The 20,909-nt window shown below is 43.8% G+C and overlaps 1 protein-coding gene and 1 long non-coding RNA gene across 32 annotated transcripts in view; one reads left to right on the top strand and one right to left on the bottom strand.

The window, feature by feature from the left end:
• ADAMTS9 (ADAM metallopeptidase with thrombospondin type 1 motif 9) overlaps positions 1–3,787 on the bottom strand; it is a 162,532-nt gene extending 158,745 nt beyond the window's left edge. For 4 of the 5 annotated variants that reach the window (XR_015151362.1, XM_086367020.1, XM_086367022.1 and 1 more), the window contains exons 1-2: positions 3,655–3,787; positions 2,698–3,098 (exon numbers count right to left, since the gene is read on the bottom strand). Coding sequence is in view for 3 of the 5 variants with exons in the window: in XM_086367020.1 (XP_086223146.1) it covers positions 2,698–3,098; positions 3,655–3,769 (516 nt within the window). In the remaining 2 variants the exon portion in view is untranslated. Of the gene's footprint in view, positions 1–2,697; positions 3,099–3,654 lie in introns of those variants that run through there. The other variant, XM_086367023.1, reaches the window with a different exon arrangement.
• The window catches only part of LOC147348293 (uncharacterized), a 360,187-nt gene continuing 340,245 nt past the window's right edge, over positions 968–20,909 (top strand). For 13 of the 27 annotated variants that reach the window (XR_015151369.1, XR_015151377.1, XR_015151366.1 and 10 more), the window contains exon 1: positions 975–1,432. This is a non-coding gene — a long non-coding RNA (uncharacterized LOC147348293). Of the gene's footprint in view, positions 1,433–20,909 lie in introns of all 27 variants that reach the window. The other 14 variants (XR_015151389.1, XR_015151382.1, XR_015151388.1 and 11 more) reach the window with 6 other exon arrangements.

The following is a 20,909-nucleotide window of genomic DNA, read 5'->3' as shown; positions in this document are numbered from 1 at the left end:
AGCTGGTTGAGGTCACTCACCTAGTAAATCCAAGGGCCCAAAGGTTATGAGATGGGAGGGAAATGAAATGTGCAAAAACAGTTTGCCTGAAATGTAGGATTTGTGAAGCAAAGCTTGACAGATGAGACTAGACTCTGGATGTACAAAGGGGTGAGGAGGTGCAGTGGCAATGGCCTTAAGTGCCAGACGGAAGGGTTTATAGTCATTCACTAGGCAGTGGGGAGGCCTGTGCAGTAACTGAACAGGATAGCGACGTGATTTTGCACCTTGTCATCAGTAATCTACAAGCAGTGTGTGGCAGGGATTAAAGAGAAAAGACCAGGAGAAGAAGCCAGACAGAAGGATTTCTTAGACATCAGCCCTAATGAGAGAAAGAGAGAAGCAAAGAGGTCTAGAGGTAGAGTAGGGGTGCTTAGAACAGGTGAGAAACACATCTAAGAAGGAGTTCAGGGAAACTAATCACTGACCAGTGGGGTGAGGGAAGGGAGGAAGGCTGGCATGGCCCAGTCTAAAGAATGAACAATTTCCAGGAAGATTTCCTGAGAGGGCCAGGAGGAGGGCCAAGATACTACAAGTACCAAACGGGTACGGGGACATCTTTCCAAGAAAGATAAATTCCAAAAGGAAGACAAAGGGGCAAGGGCTTTGGAGCTAGATTCATTCCAGCTATAAAGGGCTACCTCGCACTATTTTTCAGATAAAATGCCAGATCTTCTGCACCCCCCTCCCCTCCAAAAAAAGAGCCAGACTGCAAATTAGGCGCAATACAAATGGACTCCTCAAGGTCTAGGGAGTTCGTCTTTCTTAAGTCCTGGCCCTCAGTTCCCTAAGAGAGTTACTACTCTGCAGTTACAAGTGCGAGTTACCACCTAAAATTGCCAGCAGAAATTAAGGTCCTGCGCAGCAAACGTTTATACCACTGCTGGGGCCACTCAGCAGGGTGTGGAGGCGGGGAGGGAGGAGGAGTAAAGGCTGTTTACAAACTTGACTTACACACGCAGCACCATCAGTAAGGTTCTGGAACTGTGGGTTACAGCCTTGGGATCTGGGCACACTCTGATGTTCTGGGTTCCAGCACCTGACTTATACCCACCCAGATCAAACAACCGTTCCAAGAACAGAAGGATTCCAGGCGTCCCGGGGCAGCGATGACTCATGCAGCACCCCCTCCCATTTCGCCAAATTGCCGTCTCCGCCCACCCCCAAACAATCTCAACGACGCACCGCGACTCTGGGAACTTTGCTGGGGCTAAAGGGGGTTCATCTTCATCCTCGCATCCCAGCAGCCTAAACCTCCCTCCTCTCAGTCTACAAGCTTGCCTCCCTTCCCACCCGACCCCTCGGTTGAGCAGTGGAGATAGATGCAACATCAACATTTGGGACTCGCGAGCCACGAACAACAGCGCGCGAAGAGGGCAGCCAAGATCCCTGGGTAAGTAGTCAAGCTTCCACTTAGAAAAGGTAACGGCGGGGAGTATGGGTGCTCTGGAGAAAAGTAATTGCATCACTGGGGAGCAGGGCACACAGCCCCTGTGCGCTGGGAGATCCTGACCCACGATAGTTTCTGCGTCAGAGCGCGTGGCAGAAACGCACGTCGCTTGGGGAAGTCCTAGAACCGCTCTCACTTGGGCCAAAACCTTACAGCGGACCCTCAAATCTCACAAAAGGGAGAGGGCAGAGGTCGTGTAGGGCAGACAAGAGGGCAAGTGGGGCGGGGGGAGGGGGAAAGAGAAGGGGGCGGTGAGTAAATAAACACCGGGTAGGGGTACCAGCTTGGGTCCCCTGCTAAGTGCGTATTTTGCAACGCATGGAGGTGACTTCCGCGCCCTCTCACCCTCCCTCTCTAGAGAAATGTGCACTTCAGGCTCCCTTTTCGAATTCTCTGGCACCCCATGGGTAGTGGAAATCTCAAGAGAACTGAAATCTCTCCAAGCTCTCCCCAATATTTCTGCTTCTTGGGGCCACCCCGCCAGCAGGGTGCAGAGTCGGACTGCGACGCACCCCCACTCCTAGTTCCTTGCTGAAGCAAAGCATCTAGGACAGGCCCCGCCCTCTTCCCCGCCCCCTAAACCCTGGGCCCACCCTTCCGTTCCGGAGACCGGACCTGTTCCCTGTCAATCCAGTTCAGCCTCAGGGTTCCTGGCGCGTGAAAAAAGACCCTGAGAGAACGTGGGGACTCTAGATTACGCACCGCCCTCCCAAGACACACAGAAGGAACTCCCCGTACCCGACGCTGGGGATTCTCAGCCCACACCCCTGACTCAAGATGCACCAATAAGGAGTCGGGTTCTCCCAGTGCTCAGCTGCTCCACTCCTGGGCGGCCGAGTTTGCAGAAGGCAAGGACAAGTCTCTTCGAGTTTGGAAACCGACACCCCAGCCACCTACTGGTGTGGGGCAACACGCAGTTCAACAGTGGAGCTGAATTTGGACCCTAGAAAGCTCCGAAACATCCAGAACTCCCCCTCCCGGGACTTAGTGGAGGGGGCGGTGTCGGGTATGAGCTTCTTTCAAGTGTCAGCACACTCGCCGGAGTAGCCACCCAAAGCGTAGGACGCAAACAAGTTAGTAGCGCATGTTTAATGCTAGAGCAGAGAGACGGCGCAGTGAGGGTCCTAGGCTAGAGAGCAATTAAGTCTTCCAGAAGCGGGTGAGGAGGTGAAAGGGCAGGGCAGGGGAGGGGGCGCGCGTCCACTTACCATTCCCGAGCAGAGACTGATGACGGCCGTGTGCTCTGACTTGGTATTGACATGGCCTTTGTAGAAACAGTGCTTGAGTTCCGCTTCCTCCTCGGAATAAAACTTAGTCTGGTTCACCCCAGGTGCCCCAAGGAGGGTGACAGTGAACATTGGGGCGATAAATCCAGCATGGGCGGTGAGATTAAATAGAAATTGCTGGCCAAAGGCGGAGAGGCGGTAATGCTCCTGGGAGGAGGTAGCGGAGGAAGAGGAGGAGGCGAAGCCAGGCCAGGGGTCAGAGGCAGAGTTAATGCTTCGTCGCCTTCTTTTGAAGTGTACGTTCGTGGGAAAGGGTTCTCCGAGAGCGTTCACTCGGACGGGAGATGCGATTTCGTATTCGCTCAGGGTCTCTAATAATTTCACTGTAGAGAGAAGCAGAGGCACATGAACCAATAATATAGTTTTCTGCAAGTGTGTGGGGGGGGGGGGGCAGCAGGGGGGGGCTCTCCTAAGTTATTTTCCAGCTTTTTCCTCCCCATTCAAGTCAATCCCTTCATCTTCAGTGACTGGACAAATATTTGCTGAACACCTACTATGTATCAGAAAGTGTTAGATGCTGTCAGAGTCAGACACTGAACAAGACAAAATACATAACATGATTATAGATCCTGACAGATACCCTGAATTATGCGACGAGCTGGTGCCCCCAATTACTAACAGGTTTGGGGCCTGGCGTGGGTAAGGAGGAAGATCAGGCTAAAAGAAGGGGGCGGACGACTAAGTTCTTTCCACAGTGTCTCTTGAGAGATTGGCTGGGAATGACCTAAAGAAGGGAGAAGCTGCAAAGCGGGAGATAATTCTTTCTAGGAAAAGGAGAGGGGAGAGAGAGGCCTCCGCTGCGGGGTGTCCGCCGTCGGACACGGAGGCTAAGGAGGTGGCGACAGGGGCGGAAGGGTCCCCGTGGCCGACTCTCCTTACCTTGCCTCGGGTGCAGCCTGTCCTTGCGCACGGCCGCCGCGGCATCTGGGCTCCCCATCTCGGCCAGGTCTCGCACCAGGAGCGTTAGCAGTGTGGCCCAGGATACAAACTGCATGGTGCTCCCCACCCCTCCCCAGCCGCCCCCACCCCCCTCCCCTCCTGCCCTCCTTGGCTGCGAGGCTGCGGCTGCGGAGAGCGCGCGGAGCCCGGTGCCCGCCGCCAACTTTTGACTTTAGGAGTCGCTGAGGTCTCGCGGCGAGGGTCCCGTCTGCGCTCGGCTGAGCAACGCCGCCGCCTGCCGAGAGCTGAGCCGCTCGGGCCGCAGGAGGAGCCGGAGGAGCAGGAGGAGGAGGAAGACTGGGGCTCGGCTGCTTGGCCGCATAATGTCCAGGGAGCCGGCAGGAGAAAGCGCGGAACGTGCGCTCCGAGGCGCGCCGGGCGCCCTGTGCTGGCGGGGATAGCGGAGCGGCTTCTTGAATGGGGGGCTGGGGGGCGGAGGGGGGGCGCTACTCAAATACTCAGGTCCCCGCCTCTCGGAGAGGGGAGGAGAAAGCGGAGTGAGTGGGGACCGCCTCCTGCCACTCGGCTCCTCGGCTGCTGTGCGGTACTTGCTGCTCGCAGAGTCGCCGGGAGCGCAGGGGCGCCGAGTGCGGTCCGCCATCTCCCCGGGACGGGCTTTTCTGAGACTCCCTGCCCTGGCAAGACAGAGTAGAGAACGTTCTCCCCTTTTCCTGGCGCTCCCAGTCTCTCTCCCGTATCCTCTCTTTCTCCCTTCGGAATCTCTTCTCTCCCTCGCCCTGTCAGTCCGCTCTCTGCCCCCTTTCCCGCTTGTGGTCTCTTCTCCCCGTCCCTCTGTGCACCTCTCTAGTTCCCGCATCTCCCCCATCCCTTTTCTCTTTCTACACGGTCCCCATCTCTCTCTCTTCTCTTTCTCTCTTTCTGTCCCTGTCTCCTTTTGGTTTCTCACAAGTGAAAGTGGCCCAGCGCAGGAGCGCCTTCTCGTCCCACAGTTTCTCACTGAGGGAGGCGGTCTGGCTTCTGAGCTCCGCTCTTGGCCTCACCGCCCCAGGTCAAGCGTTTGGGAGCTGGGGTTCTCATCTGGCAGTTCAGGATGCGTTTCAAATTCATGGTCTCCTCAAAGTTTCCCAAAGCTTTTCAGTTGTGCTTGCCCCAACCTCAGACCCATCGAGAGAGAGTCTATAGCTTTCTGTAGGTCTCCGGCCCAAAAAAGGTTAAGAACTGCTCTGGGCAGCAAGAGGAGGCGGGGATTTCGGCGCCCCCAAGTGCCTCGGGTTTTAGAGATATGGGGAGCGGGGGAGAGTGAGAGGGGACTGTCATTGACTCGAGGGGAAGCACCAGTGCCTGCAGAGATTTCTCAACCACTTCCGCTTGCTTTTTGCCAGAGAAATGCTTGGAACAGTTTAAAGCTGACACTTTTAACTATACCTACCTCTGACGGGATGCATATTTTAAAGTCGGAAATTCTGCCAGAGAGGGATGGTGTGTATGTATGTGTGTGCGCATGTGTGTGTGTGAGAGAGAGACAGTGAAAGAGGTGTTTAATTCTGGATGTTTTGAACAATTTCTGTAAAAAATGAATATTTGCCCCCAAGTCCCGAACCAGAGGTTCTCTGTTGCTTGGAAGGCTGGCACTCAGGGATGAAAACACCAAAGACTGCCTACTGGGGTTGGGGGTGGGGGAAGGGGGACTAAAGCAATATTCTATAAGTGTCCACTACTCTGGAAATATTAATGTAAATATTTCTCCTGATACAGGGAGAAATGACTTGGCAAGAATAGAATTTCCTAAAGAAGTTGTTAACCCAAACAGACCAATGTTGCCTTGACTGGAATTTATGATTGGTGCACACAGTGTAAAGACGGCAAAATAGAAACCCCTGTTAAGCACACAATCAGATTTTTAAAGAATAATATTTAAAACTTTCTTAAACCTTCAAGGTATTGACTAAAAGACATTTCTTCTAATACACAATCTTTCTTATCATTATGTAGTAAAAATTTCTCACAATCACAGTGTCTGAGGTTTGCTGACAGTTTAGCAGGAAACAGAAAAACATCAAGAAATCAAACTCTTAGCTGATTCCTATGGAAAATGTTCTAGGACTCCCACCATAAAATTACTCAAAAAGGTAGCATATTGCAGTATTTCCCATTAAACAATTTTCCTCTTTTTCAATTTGAATCCCTCCCGTAAAGAACTTAACAGTATAGCAATGATTATATGTAAGGACAGAGGTTTCATTGTGTGCTCTTTCTCAGTGGCTTTCTTTCTAGGACTTGGCATTAAAGGATGAACTTTTTTTATGGTTCTTTAACATTGCTCCTGATACAAATAACCATCTCTACAGCTGATAGGGACGAGAAATACAAAGTTTCTCTTGGAACTTCCTGAACTGATTAGGAGTCTGGCTTTCTGAATTTCTCATTCTCAGGGAGTTTATTCACCCTCTCTTAAGTGTTACGAGCTTACCTCTGGACTTAAATCTATAAACAAGTCTTAAAAACAAAAATCTTAGGAAGATATTTGAAATCATAATAAACGAACAGGACAACTGAGGGAGCTAAACAATTCAAGTCAAAATCTTTTGTCTGAATAATAATAATGATGATAATCAACTTTATGTGCTACCCCTTGTGCATTTAATACAACATTTAATTTTTACAGCAGCTCTATGAGGCAGGCAGGATAGTAATTCCATTTTACAGATAAGGATATTGAGGTTGAAAGAGGTAAAATAATTTGACAGATCAGATCAGTCGCTCAGTCGTGTCCGACTCTTTGCAACCCCATGAATTGCAGCACGCCAGGCCTCCCTGTCCATCACCAACTCCCGGAGTTCACTCAAACTCACGTCCATCGAGTCAGTGATGCCATCCAGCCATCTCATCCTCTGTCGTCCCCTTCTCCTCCTGCCCCCAATCTCTCCCAGCATCAGAGTCTTTTCCAGTGAGTCAACTCTTCGCATGAGGTGGCCAAAGTACTGGAGTTTCAGCTTTAGCATCATTCCTTCCAAAGAAATCCCAGGGCTGATCTCCTTCAGAATGGACTGGTTGGATCTCTTTGCGGTCCAAGGGACTCTCAAGAGTCTTCTCCAACACCACAGTTCAAAAGCATCAATTCTTCGGCCCTCAGCCTTCTTCAGTCCAACTCTCACTTCCATACATGACCACAGGAAAAACCATAGCCTTGACTAGACAGACCTTTGCTGGCAAAGTAATGTCTCTGCTTTTGAATATGCTATCTAGGTTGGTCATAACTTTCCCCCAAGGAGTAAGCGTCTTTTAATTTCATGCCTGCAGTCACCATCTGCAGTGATTTTGGAGCCCAGAAAAATAAAGTCTGACACTGTTTCCAATGTTTCCCCATCTATTTCCCATGAAGTGGTGGGACCGGATGCCATGATCTTCGTTTTCTGAATGTTGAGCTTTAAAGCCGACTTTTTCACTCTTGTCTTTCACTTTCATCAAGAGGCTCTTTAGTTCCTCTTCACTTTCTGCCATAAGGGTGGTGTCATCTCCATATCTGAGGTTATTGATATTTCTCCCGGCAATCTTGATTCCGGCTTGTGTTTCTTCCAGTCCAGCGTTTCTCATGATGTACTCTGCATATAAGTTAAATAAACAGGGTGACAATATACAGCCTTGACGTACTCCTTTTCCTATTTAGAACCAGTCTGTTGTTCCATGTCCAGTTCTAACTGTTGCTTCCTGAACTGCATACAAATTTCTCAAGAGGCAGATCAGGTGGTCTGGTATTCCCATCTCTTTCAGAATTTTCCACAGTTGATTGTGATCCACACAGTCAAAGGCTTTGGCATAGTCAATAAAGCAGAAATAGATGTTTTTCTGGAACTCTCTTGCTTTTTCCATGATCCAGCGTCTCTGGTTCCTCTGCCTTTTCTAAAACCAGCTTGAACATCAGGAAGTTCACGGTTCACGTATTGCTGAAGCCTGGCTTGGAGAATTTTGAGTATTACTTTACTAGCGTGTGAGATGAGTGCAATTGTGTGGTAGTTTGAGCATTCTTTGGCATTGCCTTAAGGGTCCCCTAACTAGTAAGTCAGAGATATGGTTCAAATTCAGTTTCAGCGCTTTAGTCTAAGTTCATAATTATATATATATATTTATCAATGTTTTGATAACTATCATAATTATCAATGATTTACTTGTGTATAGTGAGTAAATCATTGATCTGAAATGCTGCCAAATTTTGGGGGAGTGTTTGGGTGGAGGTGGCTAAAATCATCAAGAGAATTCCCTCAACTGTCTTTGCTATGTATGACGTATCTTTGACTCTCTTACTTCATTTTCTATTGTTAAGTATTTCATGATAATCTTAATTATCTCACTGATATTTCAGGATGTTTCTCTCAGTATCTAGTATGGGTCTGGCACATAGTAGGAACTCAAGAAATATTTATTAAATGAATGAATAAATATAAACCTCTATTTTGTTTCAGCAGTCCTAAAGTGACTTTATCATATTTAAAGAAGGCAAATATCGAATTAATGTACATAAATATGTGATATAAATAAATGATATAAATTAATAAATGATAAAACATTTATATTTGGTATCCTTTGAAGAAATTTTTGTCACCAAGTTTTTGGCTGGAAACTGGAATAACTGTTTAGAAAAGAATCACAGTTAACATGATTTTATTTTAGATTTTTGGCACATCCATTAAAAATTAAAATGTATGTGTACTGAGCCTCAAAACAACCAATAAAATGTAAATTATAAAAGAAAACGCAAAAAAAAAAAAAAGAAAAAAGAAAATGCATGTGTATGCAGTTTGGAAGTTGGTCCTATACATATAGGAATATATAAATATACCTGAATGCAGGAGGGGAGACTAGATTCTGTAATAACTGGTCCCCTAGAGAAGTCTTCCCTGAACGAAGAACATCTTGTTGAGGTCACCTGGAGTTAAGGGAAGGACAGATTTTAGCCCATTTTCTTCTCCCAAGCTTTACTGGAATTGAATGTTATTGTAGATTAAATGGGAGGTTTCTGTGGATGCTTCTTCATGAAAATTAAATCTCAGAGGAGTGATGATGCAGATGAGTCACTAGGGAGAGACAGTCTGGTCAACAGAAATGTGAAAGATGACATCACATATGACTTTGCAGAACACCAGTGAAAACAGCAGGAAGGAGATCTGAAGCAAAGCCATCTCTTTCCACAGAAAGGGAAAACCCACACCGAAAAGAGAGGCAAACACCAAGAGGCAGAAATATAATGAACTGTTTTCTGAGTAGTCAGCAGTAAGTGGCTTCAGGAATAGGTAAGTCTACGGTACTGGGTAGCATGTGTGCTTGTGTGCTCAGTCACGTCCAACTCTTTGTGACCCCATGGATTGTGACCCCGCTAGGCTCCTCTGCCTGTGGGATTTTCTAGTTTACTGGAGTGGGTTGCCATTTTCCTACTCCAGGGGATCTTCCTGACCCAGGGACGGAACCTGCATCTCCCGCATCTCCCACCTTGCAGGCAGAGCCACCGGTCGTAACTGCAGGAGACTGGAATGCTCAGGTTCGATCACTGGGTCAGGAAGATCCCCTGGAGAAGGAAATGGCAACCCACTTTAGTATTCTTACCTGGGAATTCCCATAGACAGAGGAGCCTGGTGGGCTACAGTCTATGGGGTCACAAAAGAGTTGGACATTACTTAGCAACTAAACTATCACCATAGCAGTTCTGCTGTCTGGGTTCTGCTCTATTTTACATATGATGAAAATTAGACTCTGCAAAGTTAAATGACCCAATACAGCATTACAGAGCTAGAATGTGCTGAGTTGGGATTTAATCAGGAATCAGTTTACCTGCAAAACTTATTACCTCTGTAAATAAAAGCAGCTTAGTGACAGAAAGATGGCCATCTAATTGTTTCTGACCATTCAGCCTTTATACCTGGCCTGATGAGTATGATCTGTAAGAATATCCTTTATTTTCATTTGAAAGCTAAATCTACAGTTCTAAATAACTCCTTTTGAGCCTACATGGAATGTCCTAGTCTGGTCTTTATGATGTTCTGAGATAGTTCATGACTAGCTCATGGCAATTTTACAAAGTTATTTATGTATCAGGTGTTCCTTTCCTACTTATTGTTCCAGAAGACCATACTTTAGCTATTACCCAGGCTTTGGAGCCCCAAGTGAATCCCACTAACAATTGCTTGAGACTCTTTGGGCCTCAGATCCTTATTCTGCCTCCTTCAGTAACTGTAGAATGAGACCTCCAGACCAGGGGTTTCAACATCATAACTACAAATGATTCAGAAGTGCTCAGATTGAAACCACTCTTAAACTGAAGCCAAGTTAGAAAGCATTGCAGTCTGTGCACATACAATTTCACCATTTCCTGAAAGTCCACATTCAACTAGACAGCTGCTGCCCTTGCTAGCATGGGATCTGACAATGCTCGGATTGTTGGGAGGTGTACCAGGATGCTATATGCCTCCTGAAATCTGAACTTCTTCTGCCCTACTTTGTTTCACCCCTTTCATCTTGTTGGTGTTTGGTGTTATTTGTTAGACTTTAAACTATGTGAGGGCAACAGCAAATCGATCACCATCCTCACTGTAACCCCTTGGTGCTACCTAATAGGCACTCAATACATATTTCTTAAATGAATGAGATTATAATTATTGAACGTTGTTTCTAGTTTTCAGAGCCAGTATTTCCTTTAATTTGCAAATCATTTTCTTTCTCTTACTCTCTGTCTCACACACACACAAAGACACACATGCATGCACACATATGGAACTCCAGGAATGATGGAGGTATCATTTCTCATGGTATCATCTCATGGTATCATTACTCCTAGGAGAAAAATCCTGCTTTAATTAGAATCTTATCATGATTATTACTTTCTAGAGTAGAAATTTCCAGAGCTAGGTTTTCTCCAATGCCTACTTTAGGATTATGAGCATAGAGTAAGAGTGCATTCTCTGTATCCTTTCCATACCCTGAAAAGACAGTTATAATCACAGTTGCCTGCTTCAAAGGGGTCCTGTGAAAATGAATGGACCGAGGTGCTGGCTTAGTGGCTGGCACAGAGGAATTGATCTCTAAACATCCAAATCTGCACTCTCACCTTCTGACTAACCCACTTACTAGTTAGGAAGAGTTGGAGAAGGCAAGGGCAACCCACTCCAGTGTTCTTGCCTGGAGAATCCCAGGGACGGGGGAGCCTGGTGGGCTGCCATCTATGGGGTCGCACAGAGTCAGACACGACTGAAACGACTTAACAGCAGCAGCAGTTAGGAAGAGTCATTCCTGATTCAGTTTGACAGAGAACAGCGCTGGCCACCAAGCACTCCTTCCCCTGTTAACCTCCTTCTACTCCCATCACCAGCTTATGGGGCTTTTTTTGTTTTACTGAAAGCTACCCAGCAACTCAGTGGTAAAGAAACCGCCAGAAGGAGACTCAAGAGATGCAAGTTCGATTCCTGGGTTGGGACTATCCCCTAGAGAAAGACATGATAACTCACTCCAATATTTTTGCCTGGGAAATCCCATGGACAGAGGAGCCTGGTGGGCTATAGTCCATGGGGTCACAGAGTTGGACACCCAAAGTTGGACGTGACTGAGCACACATGTATGCATGCTACACTTCTACTGAAAAAGAAAATATGTCAGGTGTATGGTTATATTTCACTGACTGTGTATTTCTTCACATTCATCCTTGCTTTAGCTACCCTTTCAAGACTTTTTTTTTTTTTCATTTTTAAACAGCTTTACTCTTTCTTTCTTATATTCTGCTTCAGTTCAGTTCAGTTGCTTAGTCATGTCCAACTCTTTGTGACTCCATGGACTGCAGCACGTTAGGCTTCCCTGTCCTCCTCCACCATATCTCAGAGCTTGCTCAAATTCATGTCCATTGAGTTGGTGATGCCATCCAACTATCTCATCCTCTGTCACCCCTCTTGTCCTCCTGCCTTCAATCTTGCCCAGCATCAGGGTCTTTTCCAATGAGTCAGCTCTTCGCATCAGGTAGCCAAAGTATTGGAGCTTCAGTTTCAGCACCAGTCCTTCCAATGAATATTCAGGACTGATTTCCTTTACGATGGACTGGTTGGATCTCCTTGCAGTCCAAGGGATTCTCAAGAGTCTTCTCCAACACCACAGTTTAAAAGCATCAATTCTTCGGAGGTCAGCTTTCTTTATGGTCCAACTCTCACATCCATACATGACTACTGGAAAAACCATAGCTTTGACTATACGGACTTTTGTTGGCCAAGTAATATCTCTAATTTTAAATATGGTTATCTGAGTCATGAAGATCTTTTTTGTACAGTTCTTCTGTGTATTCTTGCCACCTCTTCTTAATATCTTCTGCTTCTGTTAGGTCCATAGCTTTTCTTCCAAGGAGCAAGCATCTTCCACTTTTGTGGTTGCAGTCACTGTCCACGGTGATTTGGGAGCCCAAGAAAATAAAGTCTGTCACTTTTCCCACTTTTTCCCCATCTATTTGCCATGAAGTGATGGGGCCAGATGCCATGATCTTTGTTTTTTGAATGTTGAGTTTTAAGTCAGCTTTTTCATTCTCATCTTTCACTTTCATCAAGAGGCTCTTTAGTTCTTCACTCTCTGCCATAAAGGTGGTATATACGTATCTGAGGTTATTGATATTTGTCCCAGCAATCTTGATTCCAGCTTGAGCTTCATCCACCCCAGCATTTTGCATGATGTACTCTGCATATAAGTTAAATAAACAAGATGACAATATACACCCTTGACATACTCCTTTCCCAATTTGGAACCAATCTGTTGTTCCAAGCCCAGTTCTAACTGTTGCTTCTTGACCTCCATACATGTCCTCAGGAGACATGTAAGGTAGCCAGGTATTCCAGTCTCTTAAAGAATTTTCTACAGTTTGTTGTGATCCACACAGTGGTGGCTCAGCTGGTAAAGAATATGCCTGCAATATGGGAGACATGGGTTCGATCCCTGGGTTGGGAAGATCCCCTGGAGAAGGGAACAGCTATCCACTCCAGTGTTCTGGCCTGGAGAATCCCATGAATTGCATAGTCCATGGGGTCACAGAGTGTCAGACATGACTGAGTGGCTTTCACGTTCCCGTTCACATAGTCAAAGGCTTTAGCATAGTCAATAAAGCAGGAGTAGATATTTTTCTGGAACTCTCTTGCTTTTTCCATGATCCAGCGGATGTTGGCAATTTGATCTCTGGTTCCTCTGCCTTTTCTAAAACCAGCTTGAACATCAGGAAGTTCACGGTTCGTATACTGTTGAAGCCTGGCTTGGAGAATTTTGAGCATTACTTTACTAGCGTGTGAGATGAGTGCAATTGTGCGGTAGTTTGAGTATTCTTTGGCATTGCCTTTCTTTGGGATTGGAATGAAAACTGACCTTTTCCAGTCCTGTGGCCACTGCTGAGTTTTCCAAATTTGCTGGCATATTGAGTGCAGCACTTTCATAGCATCATCTTTTAGGATTTGAAATAGCTCAACTGGAATTCCATCACTTCCACTAGCTTTGTTCATAGTGATGTTTCCAAAAACCCACTTGACTTCGAATTCCAGGTTGTCTGACTCTAGGTGGGTGATCACACCATCATGGTTATCTGAGTCATGAAGACCTTTTTTGTACAGTTCTTCTGTGTATTCCTGCCACCTCTTCTTAATATCTTCTGCTTCTGTTAGGTCCATATCATTTCTGTCCTTAATTGTGCCCATCTTTGCATGAAATGCTCCCTTGGTATCTCTAATTTTGTTGAAGAGATCTCTAGTCTTCTCCATTCTATTGTTTTTCCTTTATTTCTTTGCACTGATCACTGAGGAAGGCTTTCTTATCTCTCCTTGCTATTCTTTGGAACTCTGCATTCAGAAGGATATATATATATCCTTTCATTTCTCCTTTGCGTCCTTAAATAAGTCCAATTTAGCATTTTTTTCAAACACTGGATTTTCTTTATCTGGCAGAATATTTTACATAACCAAAACATTAGCCAGAACCCAATTTCCCCACTGAATGAACAGTTTAAAAATGTTTTTATATGGTAGAAAATATTTACATATGCAAAAATGTAATTTCCTCTGCCAGAAGATGTTTAATAGGCTGTCTATTGTAAAGGTATTAATCATAATAATGGTTAACCTTTGTGATGGCTTACTACTTCAGCTAACAATGGATTAGGTTGTAGTCAATTCTTCTGACAACCCAATTAAATAGGAATGCCATGAGCTCCACTTTGGAGAGGAAGAAATAAACACAGGATAAGTAACGGGCTCAAGGTTACACAGCTAGTGAGTAGCTAAATGGGCCTTCAAAGGTAGACTTTCTGATTTCAAGGTCTGTATTCTTAAATCACGGGCTTCCCTGGTATCTCAGTGGTAAAGAATCTGTCTGCCAATACAGGAGTCAGGGGTTTGATCCCTGGGTCAGGAAGATTCCCTGGAGGAGGCAATGGCAACCCTTGCCTGGAAAATTCCATGGACAGAGGAGCCTGGCGGGCTATAGTCCCACAGGATCGCAGAAGAGTCAGACACAACTTAGTGACTAAACAACAACAGCAAAGCTTAAAATAGCATAAATTTCGATGGTGAAGAACACAATCTCAAAGAGTAGAAATCTAGACGTCAGAAAAAATTCAGATATCAGTCCAGCCAGGCCTATAGAGGGTCTGGTTTAGGGAGTCAGTCACAAATGGTGAGGCTTCCGGATATGGGTCCAACTGGGGTTGATGAAGAGGAGGCTTTTCCAACACCCAGACCACTCAATGACCTACCTGTAAGACTGGGTCTTGTGAACACTGGTCTTCTTCAGGGGTCTCATAGCAACAATCATCCTTATAAACTCTCACGGCCCTCAGTTCAGCTCAGTACCTTTATGTTATTCAGGCTGTACTATGGTCCTTGCTATTAAAATAGCATATGGCCAGAAGGCCTGCCTTCTAGTTATAAAGTGGTTCAGGATTTGAATTCCCTGTGAGCTTATGTGGAAGCCTGCTACAAAGAAGGTCTTCAAAGAACTTTTCAAAATATCTCAGCTACTGTGACTACCAAGGACAATGGAGAGGGGCTAGAGGCAGGGATAAATAATTTCATTTTTTACTTAATGTGGAAAAACACAGATGCATTGCATGCAACAGCTTGACATGGTAATGAGATTATGTGACATCAAATCAGTGCCAGTTGGAAATGGTATATTCACCATGCACTGTCTTTGTATTAATTGGCACCAATAACAGAAAATAGGTTGCTTCCTGAAATGTAAGCCTGGCAATTAGCACCTTGTCAAGTCCCTATCAGAAGCTGGCACAAAGAAAAACGTTTGTTTTTTTTCCCCACTTAAAAACAGGTCTGACGGTACATATCAGGGAAATTCATGGCAAGCATAACTGGAATAAAGTTTAGCTACTGTTGGGCTCTGTGCTAGAGGTGCAGTTACAAACAGCAATTATACTTTGGATGTATAATTTTTTTCTGGGCACTTACCACAGTGGCGGTGGTGCCTGAATTCTAATTACAGTCAGCAACACAAATTCACCCATATACATTTTAAAAATCAGCACTTCTTATTTTGTGCTGATTGTTCAGTTCATTAATGCTGACTACAAATCTGGACCTCATGGAACTTATATTTGCTCTAAGCACCTTTTCTGACAGAGCAGAGGTAGAGAATAACTCCCTGAATGGTGACTTTGGTCCTCTTGTCCAGGAGGGATAAAGGTCCTAATAATTGAAAACAGACATAATTCAAGATCCTGTCCTCCCCACTTCACTGATCAGGTGGAAAGGGAAAGGAACCATCAAGAAACAGTAAATCCAATGAAATATTGGGCAATTATTTCAGAGTCAGAAAGAGCAGTATGTTTTAACATATAAACATGTCCAAGTTGTATTATTAAGTAAATGAGTCACAGTGTTGTTTGTGTAATTGGCTCCTAAAAACAAAATAAAAGAGCAAAATCTCAACCTGAACAGGATCTGCATAGGAAAAAAAGTCTAGAAAGAGGGATTTACATCATGCTATAACCATATGACTGTGATCTCTGAAACCAGGAATTATGGAGATCTTCCATACTTATTACATTTCAGTGATACCTACCCCCGTATTATCTGCCTTTTTTAGTAATAAGAATATATTACTTTCTTAGTGAGAACAATATTTTTTAAAAATAAAGAAACAATATATAAACAAGATACAGTGTCATCACTACCCTCAGGGAAAAGTTTTTTCATAAATTATGCATAATGGTAGCTTTTTCTGTAACATTCAGTATGTATTTCACTATTTGAAAAGAACCTCATATATACTGATGTGATCAAACACTACAAAGAGATTTCTGATAGCTAAGTCAGGTTTTTGAATGAAATTTGACAGGAGCTTGTGATTTATATAGAAATGGAAGTGTTTGATATACAGTAACTGTGGAATTAAAACATGATTGGAGAATAATTATTGAGTCTCAGGAAAAAGTAGATGCTTACTCAGCCCCTGACTATATAAACAAGGAAGACATTTATTTATTAAAAAATATTTATTGAACACCTACTATGTACCAGGAAGACATTCATTTATTCAAAAAATATTTATTTAACACCTACTGTGTACCATGCAGTTTGCAGAGGAGCTCACAGTCCAGTGGGGAAGAGAAACACAAAATAAGTAAATAGGTGAACAAGTATATTAAGTACGCACAGTTCTTTGTAGAGGAGATTAAAAGGCATATAGTTGAGATTAGGTGGACAGAGAAAGGCTCTTTGAGATGTGCTAGATAAATGGAAGCCTTTGGCCACCTGATGCGAAGAGCCGACTCATTGGAAAAGACCCTGATGCTGGGAAAGATTGAGAGCAGGAGGAGAAGCGGGAGACAGAGGATGAAATGGATCGATGGCATCACCTGCTCAATGAAGATGAGTTTTAGCAAACTTTGGGAAACAGAAGGACAGGGAAGCCTGGTTTGCTGCAGTCTATGGGGTCACAAAGAGTCAGGCACAACTTAGCAGCTGAACAACAACATAAATAGATAGTAAGAAGGAGCCACCCCTGTAAAGAACAAGCAGAAAAATATTCTGGGCAGACAGAACAGCAGGAGAATGTCTAAGACAGTTAAAGAAGTTGAAGGGTTTCAGAACCCAAAGAGGCCCTTGTGGTTGGAGTTCTGTGAATGAGGGAGAGGGGATGGAGAGTGGGGCTATGAGCGAGTGAAACCGGAGCCAGGTGTTATGAGACCTTTCAGGTGTGGAGTTTTTATTTTACTCTAAATGTAAGAGCAAGACAGAAAATCGTTAGGCAAGACACTCCTTTCATTATGAAAAAAAATCCCTCTGGCTGCTGTGTGGACGATGGGATCTAGGAGGCTATTGTGTTGTTCAAATGAGGATGAAGGTGGCTTTAACTAGGGTGTGGGAGTGGAGGTGGCAGGATTTAGATACTGAGAAAGTGTATTTTAAACAGGACATGGTGAAGGATGTTATCACAGGGATGAGAAGGGAGGACGTCAAGAATGAGTCCCAAAGTGATTATGTAGCAATTGCTGCCTTTAATATATACATATTACAACCAGAGAGAGAATATAAAAGAATAAAAACTCACATACAATAGCAACAAAATCACTGGGGATAAAAATAACAAGGAACATACAATGCCTGTATGATACTACTTTAAAACGCTAATGAAGACTTCAGAGGTGATGTGAGTAGATGGAAGAGCACCACATTCTTAGGATGACTGAGTGTCAGTAAGGTGCCCAGTCTCCCTAAGACAGTTTATAAAATTATGGGAAACACAATATAAGTGCCAACAGTTTGTTTCTGTTATTTTTCTTTTGTTTGAGACAAAATTGAACCAACCTTTACTTGAGAACATAAATAAAAAACAGCTTGGAAAATTCTGAAAATGAGTTATGTGTAGACTCTAGTAATAATACCAAATATTACCATTCTCTGATCAAAGAATAAAACTTTCCTTTGCTTCTGAACCTAAATAAACAAAATAAAACCTTCACAAAATTATTAACCAAAAAATATACCAAATATCAAAATATAATGGAATGCCTCAGTAAATAAATATGGTGATACTAGATTATGAATGAACAGAAAACCCAATGGAAGAAACTAGAAAATCCAGAAACAGATCTCAGAGAATTTAGCTTCTGATAAGAGTTTCTGAAATTGATTGGGAAAACTTGGACTAGTCACTATGCAGTGCTAGAATGACTCGGCAGCTACGTAGTTTAAAATATTTTTTTAATAATAAAACTATTTTAAAGTTGGTGGTGAGGATATGGAGAAAAGGGAACCCTTGTACACTATTGGTAGGAATGTAAATTGACAGTTGGAGGTTTCTCAAAAATTAAGAGTGACCCAGCAATTCCACTCCTGGGTATATATCCTAAAAAACTCCCACTAATTCAAAAAGATACATGCACTCCAATATTTATAGCTACTTTATTTACAATTACTAAGACATGGGAACAAGCTAAGTGTCCATCAGCAGATGAATGGATAAAGAAGATGTGGTGTGTTTATACATATATACATGCAATGGAACACCACTTGGCAAGCTGGGAGTGGCGTGGGGAGCACTAGAGATGTAGGGATGCACCCTAGAGGTATGTCAGTGGGGCAGCTGGAGTTCAGGAGAGGAGTCGAGGTAAGAATAAGGATGTCTTCTCCATGATTACAGAGTCAGGAAAGACAGGAGGGCAGCGGTTCTCCAATTTGCTTTAGTATGCTTCCCAATCATCTGAAGGGCTTACCAAAACTATTCTACAGGATCCCATCCTCCAATTTCTGGTTTAGCAGTTCTAAAGGGTCAAGCCCAAGAATTCATACTTCTAAAAAATCCCATGGAGTGCTATTACTGCTGGCTGGGCACCGCACTTAGAGAACCAATTACCCAAGGCAATGAGTCGCCATTGTAGCCTCCTATTAGAATCAGACAGAAAGCTAAGGAAAAAACGAAACATCTGGGATCCACTGCATTGCAGATCATTCAAGTCAGAACCTCTGGAAAGTGGGTCTGGGCACTGGTAGATTTCAAAAACTCCCCAGTTGATCTAATGTAAGCCTGGGAAGAGAGCTTCTGACAAAGGCGAAAGATACACTGGAGAAACAAGAGAAGGCCAAGAAGGAAGACTTGAGGTTGCTTGCTTTGAAATGACCTGGAGGCGAAGAGGAATCAGAGAAGAGACTCAGGTGAAGAGACTGAGAAGTGAAGAAATGAAAGGAAAACAGGGGACCCCACACGTGGCAAGCAGTCACTAGCTGGCAGCCTCTGCTGGGATCTGGCAAAACAGATACAAATAAGACCTATGCAGCCTTCAAAGGGCTTCTTCAGAGGGAAGAACCAAGAGGCTCTTTTAAAGAAGCAGTGGCATCATCTATCCATTTCTTGATGTGTGTCTTGGAGAAATACTTGCTTCCAAGTCTAAGAATGCACGTCAAGGCTGTTCATGGCAGCACTGTTTGTCCTACTGAAGAATTGGAGACAGTGTGTTTTCAGTAGAAGGATGGCTACATTATAGAAAGTGGTGGACTTACATGACAGAACCCTGCACAGCAATGCAAAGGAGCGAACCAGCCAGACAGTAATTGGCAAGATCACGAAAAACACTGTTGAAGGGCAGAAAGCAAGCTGAGGCATGCTATTTACGGGAAAAACAACATGCATAAGTGTATTTGGGAAAATATATATAAAAAGAGGGCTGCAAGGATGCACTCAATTCATACCTGGAGAAAGGGACAGGGGAAAAATTTGAGGGTGATGAGTAGAGGGACTTCAGATTTCTCATGCTCATAATTGTTAAGACTTTTGATAAATGCACATATTTAATTTCCTCAGTGTTGTACTAATTTAAATTTTTAAAAGTCATTTACAGACGTCGGTAATTAGTAGCACATCTAAAGTTAATGTATGCATGCAGTTTAGAATTTTACCTTATGTGGGATCTTGATATAGCACTCCTGGTATCGCTTTCCTGATTTTGGGCTAATTGGAAATCTTCACTGACCACATGAAGTATTATCTCCCAACCTATTTCCTAAACTGAGAAAAGGGCAGAAACTAGAACTTCAAAGGGAAAAAGCCATTGCCTGCCTGTTACTTTTCTCTGAATTTTTCTGCCAAAGAAGCATGTTTGAAATAACATTTCAAAGATACAGACAACTTCCTTCCCCAGAGCCCTGCCTGGCAGACATTCTAGTTATTCAATTAAGGGGCTGTCCTGGAATGCAACTCTAAAAAGGCAACTGAGATTTTTATTTTGCAGGCCTCTGACTCTTAAATAGCAGGTAAACAATGCTGGGAGATTCTGGAGATAAAGATTTGGAAATCTACAGAAGTACACATTAGCCAGACCATATCTGTTACTTTCTAGACAAATGGGTACCTTGGAGTTACCTGTGTTGACAAACGTCATTGTGTCTCTGGGAAGCAATGACTTTTAAATCCTTAGATACTCATTTTCAGAGTCAGAAGACAATCTCTTTATGTACGTTTCAAGAAAGCGGGGACCGTATCTGCATCATTGCCATTGTGTCTGCAGTGTCTAGCATACAGTGCTTGGCATACAGTAGATGCTCAGTAAATATTTGTGGAATGAATGAAGCCACATAACAGAAAGATAAAAACCAAATCAGGGATGAATTCTATATAATCTTGAGTGAAAGAAACCAAACACAGAAAAGTACATCCTACATTTTCCATGTATATCTTGTTAAATACAAACACAATTAATTGGTGGTGAAAGAAAACAGTTACTTTGGTGGCGGGTAGTGCGTTGGAAGGACACAGTGGGCACTTTTAAGAAGCTGGTTATGTTCTACTGCTTGACCTTGGTGGTGATTACAGGGATGTGTTCATTTGGCAAAAATTAACTTATATAATGGTTTGCTATATATTGTGCACTTTGCTGTATGCATGTTATTATTTTTTTTAAGTTTACACAACTGAAGCAACTTGGCACACATGCAAACTAAAAGAAAGTGACTTTTTCCATTAAAGAAGTCAATGCTAAATAAAGGTATGTTAACTGGGGTTTTGAAGTTTTAATCCTTTATGTCATAGATCATGTCATCCCTGGAAAATGATTTTCTATCCCTAAACAATTTTCACTTTGTATTTCTGAAGAGGAAATATGTAACATCACCTCCAAAGCTTAAAGGCTTAGCTTGCCGTTTTCTAAGGTATTTGCTTTTCCTTATCAGAATTCAGCTGATGGTCAAACAGCTGCTGCAGGACTGCAGGCAGATCTGCTATTAGGT

This window comes from Bos grunniens, chromosome 22 (genome assembly GCF_055505025.1).
Source record: "Bos grunniens cultivar Pamir isolate PY7600 chromosome 22, Bosgru_T2T1.0, whole genome shotgun sequence".
Taxonomy (NCBI): Eukaryota; Metazoa; Chordata; class Mammalia; order Artiodactyla; family Bovidae; genus Bos; species Bos grunniens.
The sequence above is the reverse complement of the archived record's forward strand: the minus strand, read 5'-3'. Positions and strand labels throughout refer to the sequence as shown.